Consider the following 18,694-nt stretch of genomic DNA (forward strand, 5'->3'; position numbering starts at 1 on the left):
AATAAAAAAATAAAAAAATAAAAAATAAATAAAAAAAAATAAAAAAAATAAATTTGGACTTAATATGTAAATCGTTTTGACTTCAATTTGTTATGTTTTCACTTGGGGTCTTAATTGTGTGATTTATTTTTATGTTTTATATATTTTCTTTAAAGAAATATGATGAATTTTAATCTTAATTCCTTGCTTTTTCTTGTGGACTTTTGCCCTTTTTCTTTTATGTCAGTGTTTTTAGTCCATATTTTGAGCCTCGTCTTCTCTTTCTTGGTTTCCTGCACTGGCAGGAGCCGTCTACTCTGACCGCTTTTTTTATTTTGAAAGGGTTGACAGGAAGCTTTCTCGTTTCAGTCGCTCTAACTTCCAGTGGAAGTTGGACATCCTCAGAGCCTGAACTCAACAACAAGCTGGCAGATCACAGCCAGTTGTGCTTTTCCTCTTCTCTCCCTGTGTTCTGGGAGTCCTTCTGTCTCCCCCCACCTCTGCCTGCAGTCACGGCGGGAGTGGGTGTGTCAATGCGGGCCCGTGGAGCCTAGTCGCTGCTTGTGCGCGCTCTGAAAAAGAGGAAAAAGTTGATGATGAGTTTAGTGTGAAAGCGGCCCGCCTCGGAGCAGGCTAACCGTCCCGGAATGGCAGTTTGGACCCGAGCAGACAAAAACGGACAGCTGGACCTTCTGCTCCGTGACCGCTGGATCCGAGTGACCGCCGAGCTCACCCGAGAAACGCTCACTTTGACGGCCGACGCGGAGGCAACCGGCCCCGGGACCAATCACTGGGACTACAGCAACTCTTCGGCGGGCCTGCGAAATGGCATGTCAAACGGAAACGACCCGGGAACAAGTCCCGGGAACCCCGGCCGCGGTCATTCCTCGGGTCAGGACCAACTCCAGAACCAGAGCCACGGGGGTCGGGGGCGCAGTGGCAGCCCGGGGCGCGGGGGGGTCAGTCGGGGTCAGTACGACGGCGGTTACAGCATGAACAGCCCTGGAAAGTACCCGAATAACGGCACTAACTCAGACTTCGGGAGCCCCGGCTCCAGCTACGGCAGCCCCGGGTCCAGTTTCGGGTCGAGACCAGGCGACTTCCACGTCAGCCTGGACGGGTCTTCGGAAGCTGTGCGCAAAGTCCGGGTTGTCAAACAGGAGTCTGGCGGGCTGGGGATCAGCATTAAGGGGGGGCGCGAGAACAGGATGCCCATCCTCATCTCAAAGATCTTCCCGGGGCTCGCCGCAGACCAGAGCCGGGCTCTCCGGGTGGGCGACGCGATCCTGTCGGTGAACGGCAACGACCTCCGGGAGGCAACGCACGACCAGGCGGTCCAGGCGCTCAAGAAGGCAGGCAAAGAAGTCACGCTGGAGGGTAAGTTGGCCCACCCGAGAGCGGGGATTTGAAAGGGCCGAGATTAGAGTCCTGTGGTCAGGCTGCACACCTCTATCACATCTCCAGGAACTTTCACAGGTTTCAGTTCAGCTCCGGGTCTTCGTATTCCAGCACGTGTTCGAAAGGTGAGCGCAGTTTCCATACTTGGATTAATAGCTTCAAACCATTTGTGGAAACACGTCACATGTTGGAGCACGCAAGTAAAAAGAAAACTGCACAAGTCGCCAGTTACACAGCAGGACTGAGTTTTAAAAAAGCACTTCTGGAGTAATACTTTTAATTTAATCTGCACACCACATCGCTCCCTCATGGCACTGCGTGGTGCAGAGTGCCATAAACTCTTTTTGGATCGCTCCACACACGTCCTGTGGGTTTGTAACTTTCACCACACATAATTGTTTGCATAACACATTATAATATAGACATAAACACACACAATCCCAGTTGATCTATGACTAGGAGGCGTGGAGGAGGAGGAGGCTGTGGAGGAGCAGGGCTTAAGTAATATCAAGAGAACAGAGAGTCTTTGATTAGTGTAAACAGGAATGTAACCACAGCTGTGGTCACAGTCAGAGTTGGATACATTGTACTCTGTGTCTGAACAGTTGTGGATTACTAAAGGATGAGAAGTCAGAGTAAACACGAGCAGAGATTTGTCTGTGGTTGAAGGTGCTGGTCGGCAGAAAGTGATAAACAGACTTGATCTATATTATTATTGTAATGTATCTGCCTTACAATGTAAACTGGCTTAAGTCGACTGCTGTTGCGATTTAGCGATATAAAAATAAAATTAAAAATAAATCAATATTCTATCTCATATGAATGAAAAAATGCATAAATGTAAAGTCTCACAAAGTGCACACACGTCCTCAAATTGGAACACTGAGGAATTTCTCAGTCTGATTCCTTTTTTCCACATTTAAAATGTGGAAAACAGGAATAAGGCATTTTCTTTCTCATGCCTTGAGAAAGAAAATGACTAAAACACCATCTGCACCTGTACGAACATGTTATCTCTGCACACGTGTCAGTTAGAAAAGAAAAGGCAAGTACTAGAAATAACATTTCGTGCACCTAAAATAAATACAAAGCTATAATGTATAGGTCAATTTTGATAGATTTGGAAAAAGGTAAGTAATGTGATGAATAAAATTATGGCAAAATAAATTAAAGGGTAGAAAAAATAAACTATGTATACATATATTAAAAATAAATATATATTTGTAGAAGTTTGAATTAAAACATAAAACGTGCGTGGATTTTTGGTTTGTCTTAGAAATTTAAATATTTGCATGTACTGTACTTTGCAAAAGTCTTGAGCCACCGTTCAGTTCTTTGTGTTTTGCTGGGAAAATAGGAAATACATGCAAACATGCACAGTAACACAGTCTATAAGGCTGTGTTATACAATCCTAACAAGCTTGAAAGTCACCATTTTGTGTGACCACCTTTATTTTTCAGCACAGCCTGAACTCTCAGCCAAGCTTTCTTGTAATTTCTTTAAGTAGTCTTCAGGAATAGTTCTCCAGGGGTCTCGAAGGACATTCAAAGTCTTCTTTGGATGTTTGCTTCCTTTTGATTCTTCCGTTCTCCGTTAAGATGATACCACATTGGTTGCCATGCTGAAAAATGAAGCCGTTACCAATCAAATGCCTTCCAGGTCATATTGAATGGTTCTTCAAAATTTGACAATGCTTTTTTCTTTTCAGCTGAAGGGTGTGATGCATCGTTTGGGTGCTGTGATAAGTGTTTGCAGGAAGTTATCCCCTATTTCTTTAAGAACATCTGGTGTAAATTGTTTTTTAGAACTACCACTTCTTCTTTTGTCCTTCACTTGTCCAGTTTCTTCAAAATCTTTGAGAACAGACTGCACACCATGTTGAGCTATACCAAGTTTTCAGCTTGTAGCTCTTTGGGAATCACCTCGTTGGTGCAAAAGTAAAATTTTATGCGTGTCAGACTGTTATCTTGAAATGTTTTTCATAGAGTCAACTAAACAAATGTCACCAAACGATATGGTTTGTGACGAATGACAAAGTGTCTAAACATACTATTTCAAATTAGTTCTGTGCTAAATAATCTCCCATGTCATTATTCTATCCACAGTTTACTAGGGATGGGTACCGGTGTCCGACATAAACGGTAGTAACCAGACCGAAAAGCAGCGCACATTTCGGTGCTTTCTTTTCCTGAGATGTCATACACTTTGGATTCTAGCCAATCATTTTACCTTTGCAATCGTAGTAGGCGGGTCCAGGTACGTACGTTCTTTTAGAGCAAAGCTACAGATTAAAAACGCTCAAGGCGAAGCGGTCAAAAGTCTGGCTGTACTTCACAGCAAAAGATGCAAACTCAGCAGCCTGCAACAAGTGCTTTAAGGTGATACTGTGATACTGTGCAAAGGAGGTAACTCCTCGAATCTGATGAAACACCTGGCGACGTATAGCATTTTGTTAAAAGCCGAGAAATGCACCGTATTTGATAGCTTGCTGCGAGACCTCACACCGTGCACATCTACTGCGGGTGTGGTGTCTGTAATCGGACGCAGAGTTAGCAACATCCCCCAAAAACCGGAGGAGTACAGTCCTGGCCCCTAGCCCTGCCAGTGTAGCAGAAATGATGATGATGGCAGCAGCCGTTCTTCTCTGAGTGAGTCGCTTAATGTTGTTCGTGTGTAATTTACGTTGAGTAGGCTAACCACGTTATTACATTAATGCATGTAAGGTGAACTAGCAAACATCATCATAGCTACATGCAGCTGTCTTCTTGTTTGATGGCAGATACTCCCTTCATCCTGGCCAAAAAGGCTAAAATGACCAAAGAAAAAGTGGAAAACAGCTAAACATGAGAGGTTTTTGGACAAAGTTTGTTTTTGTTTTTTTTGTTTTTTTTCTCCCATTGATTAAGCACTGCTTCCAGCCAAGAGTGATGCCATAAATCCCCTCTAGCTGCAGAAAAGGCTAACATTGTTATCTTTTTACAAAAAAACCAGCTAAACATGAGAGGTTTTTGTACAAATTGTGTGTTCTCCATTCTTTAAGCACCGGTTTGAGCACCGTTTAAGCACTGGCACCGTTTCAAAAGTACCGGTTTGGTACTGGTATCGGATAAAACCTAAATGATACCCATCCCTACAGTTTACATACTTTATGTAATTTAATAGGCTGTTATTTTTATTTATATAGTGCACCAGAACAAAAAAAAATGTTTTTATTAAAAAAAAATGGTCTGAACCAGTTTCAAACTGCTCTGGCTTTGACTCAAAAGACTGTGTATTGTGACGTGCTGACCGCTGTGTCAGAATTAGAGAGAATTATCAGCTAACACTACAGCTCTGAGCAGCTTTTGTGTCTTTAATCTTTAATGCTTGTTTTAGATTGACAGCCCATTTGGTGTGTTCACTCGTCAGCCTCTGGCAGACAGCCAAAGGCTATAGAAGCTGCACAGCCAGATGTTTCTCCAAGTAGTAGGTGGAGACCAAAACAAAGCTAAAAGAAGAGTAAATGACATTCATTTACATTTGGCGGTCTACTAGAACAATGACTTCAAAGGTGTCAGGCTGCTAGGTGTATATTACGGCTGTGCAATTAATAGAAATGTTTATTCGGTTACAATCATGGCTTCCAGAAATTAAAAAAATGACATAAGCAGAACAAAACAATCACTGTGCAGGCTTCCTTTTCACAGGGGGGGTCTCTTTTCGTTTTGTACTGCAAATCCAGCACACCCAAACTGACTTCCTAACAAGTTTTGGCAACAAGAGGAAGCACTTTAGTTTAGGAGTTAAGCGAGGATCAACAAATACAATTTCAACAAGCACACCAAAATTTTACATTACACTGATCTTAATATTGACCAAGATGATCGAGCTCATTGTCTTTACCATCAAAAAAAATATAGGGGTCAGGGAATCTTCAGCAGGGTGTCAAGAGAAACGAGAGTTGCATGTAAAATTCTTCTGGTAGTCATGTGACACACAACTCACATGATGTGTGATTTCTGCTATTTGAAAATGCGCTCCCAAGACCAGACTGCAGGAAATAGAAGCATAAACATAGGTATTTGAGTGCTTTCATGAAATATGGCATAAAATCACAATTTGGTTATAAAGAGGATCTAAAAATCATCATGGTGTAGATGGACACCACTAAAATAGTGTCCTCTGGTGCTGATAAACTAACAAGGAATAAACACCTGTGGAGGAAAACCTAAAGCAGAGTTATTTTAACAAAGAAGTCCATGGTACTTGCAGTATTGGGAATCTAAATGGCTTTTAATTTGCAGCACGTCAAAACACGCAGATTTTGTGTCCAAGCGCTCATTGAAATTAAACTTCATTTACGTTTCAAACTAAGCGCCTAAAGGTGCTTCGAAGTTGCTCGACGCGCAGCAGCACTTGTAGTTTTCTTTTATTTTCGAATTTAATTAAGTTTGAAAACCGCACTTATTTAAAGACTAACTGGTGCCGTCTGATGTGGGAAACAGGTGGTTGAAAAGTTTTTGTATTTATAAGAATGCTTATCACACCTACAGTTCCACAAAAGGTAGGTCTGCTAAAGGTTAGGTGTGCAGACACGCTTTCCTAAAACCTACGCACTTTTCAGCAAGCCTGAACACCCACTAAACTCCAGATAAAAGAGCCTGAACGCACACTGTAGGTAAATGAGAGCTGAGTCAGTGAAACCAACTGACAGGAAATTAGTCTACAGCAATCATATTTGCCAGCTGCAATAGTCTTCAGTGACTCCTGGTTAGACTTCGTAAAACCTTAAAAACATAATTTGTGTAGATGGGGTTATGGTGTGGGCTGAGAATGTGTTGTTTACTGGCTCATTATGTGGCTCCACAGAGCTTCATTGAGATGCATTCAGAGCCTAAAAGTGCACTGACGTTGAACTGTTCAATCTTTAGAAAAAATGGAAAAAGAATGGATTGCTGGCCACAGAGCCCTTGGGATACGGAAACTTCAAGTTGGGAATGGCTAAATGCAGTGTTTAATGGTTTGGAATGAACGCCGGGTGAATACTGACGAGCAGTGATTCTAGAAACTGATCAATGAGTGACACATTTCCACTAAAGTCAGAATGAGGCCTGTTTTTAAGCTCTCCGTTGTGCCAAATAAAAGCTTAGGCGTCTTTGTGAATGTGGTATCGGGATTTTCTGGTAACACAGAAATAATTATCACTTCGAAACCTCTGGTGGAAACCAGCCTTTTGGATCTGATATCAACATAAAAAGCATTTGCAGTCACCCTCGGGTGCACACAGGAAGATGTGCCGGATGCATCTACAGTCCAGACTGAGAGGTCTTTTTCTAGGAATGTGTCAGCTGCCTGTCACTGTTTGCCAGTTTGACGGCAGTGAGCTGTGTTGTTTGTGGCTCTGCCGCTGCAGCAGTGAGCCAGAATGAGGCTCGAGTTTCCAGACTCTTTCTGCCATGTACACATTACACAAACCTCCAAAATGTTCAGACAATTAGCACGGGAGCCCCACATTCCTGACCTCCGCTCGCATGTTTTTATGTAGGGCAAAGGTCAAAACTGGTGGGTCCGGCTTGCATGATTCGTGCTGCTCCACATGTTCCACCACACTTTATGTAAGTTTTATCATCTGCACTACAGGGGAGGATGTCCAACTGCATCAATTAGTCAATCAATGAGTAGTTAAATGATCATTTGGGCAATTTTTAAACAAAAATGCAGCACATTTAATGGCTTCCGGTTCTTCAAACATATGGATTTGATGCTTTTCTTTGAACTCTAATGGTTTTGTGTTTTAGACTTACTTTTTAGACAAAATAAGACATCTGATGTAAAACACAAAGTAATTATAACAGAACTATTCTCAATGACAGGAACTTATAGTTGAAGTGGCAATAGCAACCATGGCATTTATTTAACTGTACAAAGTATGCCATCCATCCATTTTTCCACTTATCCAGATTAGGCGGCCTTTCCCAGCCATCATAGGACAGGTAACCAGACTATCACAGGACTCTTGGGCTGTTCTTCTTGGAAAAATCTTGTTTGGTTACTTAGTAACCCCAGCATCCATGATGGAGAAGCTGATGGGACATCCACACAACACCTTAACATGAACTCAGTATACGCTTTCGGACACTCTTTTTGGATCACACTAAATATTTTGTCATTTTTTAGCATTCTAAGTGTCAGAATTGAGGATTATCCAGGGTGTACTCATGAGCGGCATCTTCACAGTCAGATCCATCCCTCACTTGCCACACCTGGTTTCAAAACACCAAGCTGGCAACAGTGCAAACATTCAGCTTGTGGCTTCAAAACATGACTTGACAAACCTGTGGGTGGTGTCACAGTGGCTACATCCACTTTTTATAGTTTTTTTCAGACACTCTTTTTCTACTCTTGGATCTGTGACATCATAGACAGCAGATATGCCTGGTATGGTCTTATGCTGCTGTAGCCCAAGGCTCAATGTGATATGGGTTCAGAGATGCCCTTCGGCATACCTTGATTGTAATGTGGTTATCTCAGTTACTATCTTCCCATTCTCCTCCAATGCCTGACATCAAAAAGATATTTTCACCCAGAGAACTGGCACTCGCTGGATATTTTTCTCTTTTTTTGACCATTCTCTGTAAACCTCAGAGATGCTTGTGGTGGGAAAGCTCAGGAGATCAGCAGTTTCTAAAACTTTCAGATCGGCCTGTCTGACACCAACAACCATGCCACATTCAACGTCTTTTAAAGCAATTCTTCTTCCCCATTCTGATGCTCAGTTTGTCTTGGCCATGTCTGCATGCCTAAATGCATTGAGTCGGTGCCATGCAATATGTGTGCTGTTGATCTGTTGAACGAGTGTTCCTAATAAAGCTCTTGACTACTTGTTCGTTTCTGAGTTTTTGGAAATTCTACTTTGCTTGCATTATTGAGGTCTAAGTGGATCGCAGTGAATTGGACTCCACTGTCACTGAAAATATTAAAGCTTTGTAAAGTAGAATTTATGGAAGAATTTACATTAAATCCTAAGCATCCTGCTTTTTCTTGCACTGTAGTAACACAGGCTGCGTGTGAGTACGAGTTGAGGCCATTTGCTGCACGAGGTTGAATTCACCCTCCAAGGCCACACAGGTAGGGAGGTCTCGATAAGCACACTGAAGTTGCCTGACCTTTTAATGCATGACATACATAATCCAGATATGACACGCTGCTGATTAATCCCCCTCCCCTCAGCAGCTGACTGGAAGACACAACATCCCGTATGTCCAAATGATTAGTTGAAGCTTGCTGCAGCAGCCCTTTCTATCTTATTGGGTTAGCCTTCTGCTCGGTGGAAGGAGACACGAGATGAGCCTTTTGTGAGTAATTGAATGGAATAAAAAAAAAAAAAAAAAAAAAAACCAGACACAAAGGGCATTGATAAAACGGGGACAGCCTTGATGAGGAACGGTTCTTTTCTTTTCAGCCGACGGTGCGTTTACTGTCCTCACGGGGTGCGATCTGCCACGGAGCATGAGTCTGCACTGCCTGAAATAGGCCACCGCCACTTTCTCAGCTCTGAACTCTGTTGCCTTTGATACCAATCTGAGGATAAGTCTCTGGTTTCCAGCTGCCAAGGGAATTATAAATGACCTTAAAATGAAATTAGGAAGACATGTTTGTATTAGCACTGACAGAGCGACATTGTAAGACATGTTTGAGGCCCCTCACCCTTCCAAGACCCCCAGAGTGACACTAAATTACTACGCATAGGGCAGACATGGTTTCTATCTCTTTGTAGTCGTTTTGCATTTATTTGTGTTTAATTTGTGTCCCTGTTTCTAGATGTTCTGTTTAGCATCCTTTTGAGTCTCACCAAGTGTTTTGGGTGCATTTGGATTGTATTATTTTGAGTCTTTGCAGGTGTTCTGAGTTTATTTGCAGCTCTTTGAATCTCTTTATAGTTGTTTCAAGTCACTTTGTAGCGATTTGTTTCTTTTTGCAATTGATCAGAGTTTGTAGTTGTTCAGTCTTTGTTTCTTTGTTGTTGTTTAGTGTATTTGTTTTGCATTAATTTGCTTTAAAGTCTATTCTCTTGGCTGTGCAACAACCTGAACCTCTTGGTAACCACTTTTGATTGCAACTACTGATTTGTGTTTTTTGATATACATACATGTAAGTCCCAACTTGGTCCCATTCAATTGTGAACTGGTAGCAGACTGACTAAGTCTTAACATCTCTTTATTGCAAAGCCCCTTAGAAGATAATGTGGTTGCGAGTGATCACAGACATGTCTCCGTCTTCAGAGCAGCCATTTGAGCAGCAATAGGCTCCCAAGTGACACACGGCCACAGTAACTTTGGTCATGCTGCAGCGTGACTGTGGCATTAGGACATAAGAGAGCAGCATTTGGTCTGAATACTGAATGCTGAGCTTCTAACCATAAGCTCTGGTGTGTCTGGTCTCATTGCCCTGCCATTGTGGTTTTCATGCAATTACATCTGCTTTGACAGGCGTTCAATTTTTAGAAAGGTTGGACTTTTTTTTTCTCATGTGTGACTGACTTGCATAGCCTAATGCTCCACTACACCAGAAAGCATCCTGCTTGTCCTCTGTAAGAACCTACTACAGCTAAACCAGCATCACTCTGTGCCCCGCTGCAGCAATGACAGGTAGACATTTGTAATCTTTAGTAGTCGCAAACAATGGTGAATGTGATTATTTTTGTCCATAATCTGCTTTATCCTTGGTAGAAAGTTGACACAGATAAAAATACACTTTCATGCCATACACTGAATGCACTGACCTTTGGGTATGCCAAATAAATTGGAAAACCATTTATAGATAAAATGCCTTAATGGAATGTATTTTGGGATAATCCAGTGTGTTAAATATCCTGCGAATCACGTGATGGATAACACTGCTTTAAAAGAAAAATGCTGTAAATCCAGCATTAGCATAAATGATTGCTGTGTACTGACAGCATTGCCTCCAATAGCTAAAGGCAACCTTAAATGTTAAAGCAGTACCTATCATCACTGTGGAAATGGCAAATTGAAATCAAAGACTCAAATGTTTAAAATAAACACTAATTCAAAGGATTTATGATATAAAATATTTTTCTACTATAACATTTATTATGAGTTTGACTCTTTCATTGGCAAGAATGTGAGTAGGACATCAGCACTTTTGGGACTTTGTTGATATTACATTTTGGAACTCGCTCATCATGACTCTGTTTTTTTTTTTTTTTATATTTTACTTGGGGCGATTTGTTGGTCCTGACTTTGGGTATTTTGAGCCTGACTTGGAGTTTTTGGACTAAATTCGCGATGTGATTTGGGCTTTATAGTTCCCCAAGGACTAAACTTGTGACCTGTTGGTCTTGACTTCACTTTATTTAACTTTTGGTTTGATCATAGGTTTGAATGGCTCTTTGAACTGTTGGTTTTAACTGTTACTTGACGTGGCACTCTTTCGTATTAGCTGAAGTTTTGGCACTTTTGTAGTGGGAGTTGACTTGGAGCTTACTGGTTCTTAGCTTGATTTTTAAACTTGGATTGTACTCTGAATATACAACTTGACTTCATACTGTTGAGTTTTTGATGTTTTGAAAGAATACTTGCTCTTGACTTGTTTTTTGACTCTGGACTTGACCGTAGATTTAGCTACAATCTTGTTGGTATTGACTTGTTCTTTTAACCCTTTGTACATAACCATCAGCAACTAGTTAAAAAATAGAATTATTCATACATGTTAGTGTAACTGCAGCTGTGTGTTCTGGAGACATGACTGCACGAGAACATCGTACACAGAAACACGCGTGTGCGCACACTCTTTGTTGGATCTGCTTTCTGACACATTGTTCTCATTATGTTTCTGGCAGAAACACTCGAGGGAAGAAATTGAGAGAGAGAGGGTGAAAAACTAGAGGTGGGACTGTGAAAGATGTGTGGAAAGAAGAATAAGATTGAGAAAGACTGAGGAAAACAGGACAGACAGAAAGGCAACTTAGCAGCGGAGTTTAGAGAGTAAGAGTGAGTGAGACAAAAGCGAGTGTGGAGAGGTTTGCTGGCCAAAACACAGGGGAATTTCTGGGCAGTTTGGGGGGAAAATCCAGAGGCTGGGGTCTGACTGAGTGACTTGCTGCTCTGTAAGCTATTATTTCAGCCATACCATGAGATGATTACTTCTGTGTGTGTGTGTGTGTGTGTGGTAAAGAAGAGTAGTTCTCTGGTAGCTTTGTACCACAACTATTGCCACAACCAAATATGTGTCGAGTCAGACTCTTTCTCTTCTACATGTTATTTTTTCCCGTGCATCCTCTTTCCTTGCAGGCAGTGAGGTATGAAGAGAGGCAGATGAGCCAGACTCACGGGGATGTTGGTCGGCATCTCCGGGGAATTTCCTTCACACACGTTAGTGTAGAAACATACAGACGCACCGATACATGAACAGAGGCGAGAGTCCTCTGTGCATAGGCCTAATTAAAAGCAGAAGTGGAGCTGAGCGACAGGTCTACAGAACTAATGAGTTCATCCAACAGCACCGAAGCAGAGGCAGACAGCACTGAATCTGCCTGCCACGATAGAAAAGGAAGACAGTGTTTTATCACAAAGTTGCAGACTGTGAAGAGGAAGAGTGATTATTTCTGGCAGAAAAACGGAAGGAGGGGAAAATCTTTTTAACCAATCTATAACAGATACTTGGAAAACCCACCTGTCTCCGCCAAGAGTTTGTACTAGGTGGTCTTGACTTGGAACGTTGATTTAGGAGTTGCTGGTCTTTAATTGGTCTTGGCCATGGACTCTATATAAGGGGTGGAGGTAGCCAGGCTGACATCACCCATCGGTTAGTGAAGTCACAGAAGGTTCGAGCTGAGTGTTTTTGCAGTCACCATCTTAATATTTTGTAACTGGACTTGCAGAGGTGGTTCACGCGCGCATATTGCAGTGACCTGTTAAAAGCACCATAATTTACAACACAACATTATCAGGACTTGTAATGCACGAGCTTCCACATACACAGTGTGCTGCAGAAAGCTCTCAAAAGATCTCTGAATCTGCTGTCATGCCTCATGTTCAGCTGTATAGTGGATTGCATAATTAGTAGTTCAGAGAAATATGTATCTGCCAGTAGGCTACAGCCAAGAGTAACAATGTGGTGACATCGCAGCAGCTGGAAACTGCACAAGAGGTAAAGCTTGTTTGTGGCATCTCAGCTTTAAAGAGAGACAACAACCAGCGATGATGGCTACATCAAAGAGTGCAGCCACTGCAAGGCCTTTCATTTCGGCCAAAAACACACACACACACAAGGAAAACTGAATAGAAGCAGATGTACAGTGGCCCACAGTGCCAATGTATTACACAACAGAGCATTCACAAGCTTCACTGCAGCCGGACAACAACTTAATTACACACAATGGAGATGGAGATCAGCATTTCAGGTCTATTCCATCGTCATCTATTCGTCCCTTAATATTTGCATGTTTTTCTTTTTAATTTCAAAAGTGCATGGAGATTAGAGCTGCAACCATTAGTCAAAACAGAATTAAACCACAACTATTTTGGGAATTTGCTGCTTAACTGAATATCTCCGGCTTTGGGAGAGATGGTTGGTCAAAACCAGCATTTTAAGGATGTTGGATTGGGTTCTGGAAAAATATGTGGGGCTTAATGTCTCTTTTTTTTGGATTAAACAAAAGTACAGATTAATTAAGACAAATTATTATTATTATCTATATAGTGGTTTGTTGCAGCTGAAACATAAGTATGGCTGGACTTTTCAACCTTGTTATTATATCTGTTAGTTCATAAGAGAATTATAATAGTTCTATCTCAGTTGCATTGCTATAATTTTGATCCTTTTTTCTGTCTGAGAGTGTATCAGATACTCTCAAGTTTATTCCAATATAAAAAATTGTTAAATTCCTGAAAACATTGGTTATCCTATCCCATCCTACCCTGTCCTGTTACGGCCAATGATCCATGCCCAACACAAGAAGTCTGTCAGAGTGGACTATCTTCAAGTATGACTTTTGGCCCCTGATTTAGTTTTGGATTTTTGGTCATTTGAGAAATTTTAGTCTCTTTTCAGCTTCGGTGTAATTTAGGTCTTCTAAACATTTTGGCCGTAGCTGTTGCCATCTTTGTGTGAGGTTCCTGTGGGTAGAGAGTTCGGGTTTCAGGGTGTGTGCCAGCTATTACAAACCCAGCGGTCCGCCAGGCCTCTGCTTACGCACCATCAGCAACATCATTCGTTGCTGAATGGGAATGCCACATACATATACAGATGTAATATTTATATGGCATATGTCACTAAGTTCTTCAGTCGTTACCCCAGGAATCCACCGGGCACAGCTGCTCTATGCACTGCGTGGCTTAAATTAAAGGTCTATATTTCATGGAAGTTTTATCAAGCTGCAGGGACAGGCTAGGAGAACAGGAGGGCAGACACACCAATGAGAATCTGGTCAGATTTTTAAAATGGAGACCTCAAGCAGATTACACACTGTGGATCTAAAATGATTCTGATGGGGTTTTTTGTTGTTGTCGTTTTGTTTTTAAGCTGTGCTTAAGACAGAACAATGCACTGGGCTTCAGCTATCCTAATGTTATGCATTAGCATTTATTTAGTCTTTTTCTAATCTTACCGGACACTCAAAGGGCTTTAGACTACAAGCCTCATATCATACTGACTGTATAATACACTGATTTTTACCAAGGATGTCAGTAATTGTTATTGTTTGTTGTTCATGAAAACAAATAAAAACTCAAAAAAATAATTAATAAGGGAAAATGTATCTGATTTGCAGAAGCTGGCCATCAGACACCTTAAATCCACTGAAAAGATCAATATTTAGAAGTTCAAGAAAAGGAAAAATGTGTACAGATCTATTACGTGAACCTTGCTGGTTCTCATGCATAAAGAAGATAAAGATGAACCCTTTAACACAGAGCTGACATCATTGTGAAACACTCTGATATTGCAAAGGAAACATTTGCTTTCATGTCCCCCATTTTCTTTGTTTGTTTAAAGAGCCAAGAGCAAGATTTTTTTATTACTGACAGGGAAAATGGTCTCTACTGGTCCACAGTACCTTAAACAAATATTGATAAATGAAATGAACTGATCTGAAGGACACTTGAGATGCTCTGGTCTCGACTTGTTCTGGTCTCGTCTGGTCAACGTGTAGCCTGCAGTTCAGGTAGGCTGAGTTGACATGACTGACTCGGACAGTTGAAGATATTCTGCCTGTTCAGGATGAAAAGCTCTTTGGTGACTTTGCAAGTTCCATTGGCAGGAAGAAGCAGCACCATTTAATTGATGAGATGGGACTTTGGCTTATAAGATTTTCCTCCTCCCGTCACAGAGATCAATGGAGCTGGACGTGAATATTTGCTGTTTGTTGATTAGGTAGTGTCCACCGGTTCATTCTCTGTTGATTATCTGAGCCTGATTCATGGTGGCTGCAGTCTAAACAGAGATCCAGCACCTCCAGCTCTTCTGGGCTGAGACATGATCTCTCTGGTATGTCCTGGAGCCTTTTCTCTATTGGATATGCCTGAAACGCTTCACCTGGGACGATTCCAGGAGACATCGGGGTTAGATGATCAAACCTTCTGCACTGGCTCTGTTTGATGTGGATGAGAAGAGGCTACCAAATGACTGCGGTAGCAGCACCCAAAAAAAAAGCCAATTTCCACAGCTTGCATGCTTTCTGTCGCTGTCTACAGTTCAAGAAAGAAAGCTGCTGTTAGGAAACAGAGACGTTCACACAGACAATCACAGCCCGGTGATCCACAGTGAGATGTTCACATGCAGAGATATAAACATGCAGAACCACAAAGAGACCAGGGTCTGCTGACGGAAAATATCTTGGCTGAACATCTCTGCACCAAATCTGATTATTAGTGTGAGAGTGGGGCTTTGCAGCAGAGACATGCATTTCTCTAGAACTCTCACACATAAACACTGGCATTCAGGAATGCTTTCACACTCTCCTACTTAGTCCAAACCACTTAGGTTTGCAGAAATGGCCCCAGACCGTGTTGGTGTGGGTGGTGTGGTTAGGATGGCTGGTCTTTGCTCTTGCCTTAGCATTACTCCCCACTCCACCCTTCCCTCTGACTCATACGTGTAATGTACACAGTCACCGTGCAGCATGCTTTGCACCTACATATCAGTCAATCTGTATCTCACTGAGTGATTCAGGGTCACACACAGGCACTCTAGTGGTTTTCCACCTTCAAGCTTCCGGTACCCCACCACTCTGAAACATGCAGTTTCACTGACACTGTAAGATCATATCTGTGTTGTCATTTTATTTATTTATGTATTTATTTAGTTTGCAATAGCAGTGAGAGAAGCTGGACATTTTAGCCAGACGTCGAGAACAACTGAAACAACAACTTTAATGATTATTTATACACAGCTTTAGCTTTTTCTTGAATATTTTAAGTACTTATTCATTACTTTTAACTTTTTCATAATGCATCCATAAATTTCAGTCATGTATTGCTTTTTAATCTGCAGTCAAACTGTATAACTTATTATTTAAGGTCTTTTGTGTTTATTCTTCAACATTTAAATGCTTTTATTTGAATTTCAGCTGCCACATCCATTTTTTTAGCCAGCTTATTTAAATATCTGTCATGCAGTTTTTGCTGCTCGTTTTCTCTTTCAGTTTCTTTTAAATTTTAATTTTTAACAACCCATATCTTTAAGCCCATCAACAGTTTATACTTTTAGATAACCAAGTCAGCTGATTACTCTTTACATTTCCTAAAAATCTGACTCATTTATAAAGCTTAAATCTTTGGATGCCTTTCTTAGATGATTGCTAAATAGGTTTACCAGCTTCTCACTGTCAGTGTGTACTGTTCAAGTATTAAAGCTGTCATGAATATTTATTCATACCTCAGTTCATAATTTTGAGCCATTGGATTCACATTCTCTTGAACCATTGTAGGTCTCTCTTGCGCATGCATACCTTCACAATCCTAATATCCTGGTCTACATTCAAGAATGACCTCACCTCCCGAGAGCCTCGTCTCAGGTTTCATGCAGAGCAGACAGACTCATTGTCCAACATACACTCCAGACTCTCTCTTTTAGCTCCCATACTCACTTATTTTGCACACAAATGGACTACGAGAGCATGCACAGGACTGAACACGGAGCAAATGTAGTGTTCATTCGCACAGGAGGATAAAACGGATGAAGAAGAATAAGTGAAGGCAAGGTGGGGGTGAGAAGGCGGCAAAAGTCCAAATTTGGAAAGTGAATCCATCCCATCGGAGCAAAAGTGATTTTTATTACAAACAGCTGACCTCGAAGCCGTACGGCCGAGTCAGGTCCTGTTTTTCTAAGATAATTTCACGCAGGAGACCACTTTAAAGAATAAAGACGGCCTCTGGGTTCTCGGCCAAAATATGATGTTATTATGTTCAAAACATCAGGTTGGATATCAGGTTGGATAAATACAGGACCAAACCTGAGGCTGAAAAAAGTGCTCTCCACGCGTGTTTTCAGAAGCAGGTTAAAAGCTGACTTCTTTCAGAAAACATCCCAGAGATTCCTTATGGTTTGGGTTAAAGATGGCCACTCCAAATATCGCAACCAAGCATCTGTCTTATTTTAGCTTATTTTACATTCAGCTTCTCAAAAACAGCAACATGATTGGTTTATTCGATGATGAAAAAGAAGGGGTAAATGTCCATCTCATATATTTGATTTTCTCTTGATTAATGGTGCCACAGTTTGCACTAAGATCAAGATGAAATAAATAAAATATAAGTAAATAAAACTTAAAGCATAATTAAATCTACTTTAGATAACATAAAAATATAAATATGCTGAAATAATGTAATAAAAGGGTAAAAAAAAATATAACAACTACGCAAAATAAAAACAACCTCATTGGTTGATGTGCTTCTTCTATTGTTACTCCACAGTGAAGTACATCCGTGAGGTTTCTCCACTGTTCAAGAAGCCATCCCTGGTGGCTGACCTGCCGTGGGACGGCGTCCGCCCACAGTCACCCAGCTACAGCGGCAGCGATGACTCAGGGTCGCCCAAACACAGCAGCAGCTCCTCCTCATCCAAAGACAGAAAGGTCATCAGTCTGAAGATGTGCTTCATCTGCAGAAACCTCACCATGCCAGACCTGGAGAACAGGTGTGTGTGTGTGTGAGGGAAATACCTGTGTATGTGGGAGGTTGGGTGTGGTTGGGTGTGTAATCGTTTTCAGTGCCTAACCTCTGTTCATTAGATTGGAATGTTTGTTTTATAAAGAGATAAAAAGCACGACAGACACACTCCTGTGTCTTTGTGAATATTTAAGTGGGCCTGCAATGCTTTTCCTTAGTTTTTGTCATATATTTAGCGAAAGGATTCACCACTGTTCAGATATATATCAACAGCGGCGAATGCTTTCACCAAACATGGCCAAAGTTTCAAATAAGGAGACCTGTGTATATACAGAATGCTCCCAACACTGGCCAACAAGTTCTGTTTTTCTTTGTTGTGCTCCTGGGCCTGGTTAATGTCAAACAGAGGGCATTTCCTTTAGATGGTTATAGAAGGAGCTCAGCTCTCAGCACAGCGGCCTCCATCCACCTGCTCCGTGCGTCTCCGAATGCTTTCTACTCTGTTTGCAAATAGAAGGAAAGTGAAAAGTGAAGAAAAGTTCTAACTATGGATTTGCTGCAGTTTTGGCTGAGCTAATCCTAACACAGGGCTGTTCCATGTAATAAGGCCATTGTTGAGTCAGGTTGGGCAAGTTTAAAAACTAGAAGCCGCCAATATATGCGTGCATGCAGTGCCCCACCCCTGACACTCTTTACTGTATCTACTGAATTGTAAGAAATACATGTGTAAAATTTCAGAATTAGTTCTGATAGCTGTCCTGTAATTATAAACCGTTTTATTTAATTCACATAAAGTATGGTTGGCAATGGGGGAGGTCTTATCAGTAAGAAAAGCTGTAAAATAGGGGAGGGTCTGTGCTGACGGACGTGGGTTACTGACCTGGTAGCCTGGCTGGCCCTGGGTGGGTCCGGGATGGGCGTGAGGTTCTGGGGGCGCTCCGTCTCTGGGCTGGGACCCGGACCGGGCCTCGGGGGCTTGGGTCCTGGTTGGTGTGTTGCCGGGGTTGTGGGCGGGTGGGTGCATGGGGGCCCAGCCCTGGAGCAGGGTGCCGCCGGTGCGTCGAGCCACCTGGGGGGCTCTTCAACTGGTGGGGGAGATTGTCACATCTTGCAGGAGCTTTCCTCTCCTCAGGAGCTCCCTCTGCAGGAGGGGGAGATACAGGAGAGGTGGAGGAAGATCTCAGCCTGGGTGTTTATTGTCTTATGT

General features: G+C 41.9%; 1 protein-coding gene across 1 annotated transcript in view; it reads left to right on the top strand.

The window, feature by feature from the left end:
- The first annotated feature begins 371 nt into the window (after positions 1–371).
- Positions 372–18,694, top strand: part of sntb2 (syntrophin, beta 2) — a 35,006-nt gene continuing 16,683 nt past the window's right edge. Inside the window, exons 1-2 of the mRNA XM_080907381.1 lie at positions 372–1,356; positions 17,293–17,515. Coding sequence (XP_080763507.1) covers positions 627–1,356; positions 17,293–17,515 — 953 coding nt within the window. The 5' untranslated portion in view covers positions 372–626. The remainder of the gene's footprint in view (positions 1,357–17,292; positions 17,516–18,694) is intronic.

The sequence above is a fragment of the Rhamphochromis sp. 'chilingali' genome, assembly GCF_963969265.1.
Source record: "Rhamphochromis sp. 'chilingali' genome assembly, chromosome: 2".
Lineage (NCBI taxonomy): Eukaryota > Metazoa > Chordata > Actinopteri > Cichliformes > Cichlidae > Rhamphochromis > Rhamphochromis sp. 'chilingali'.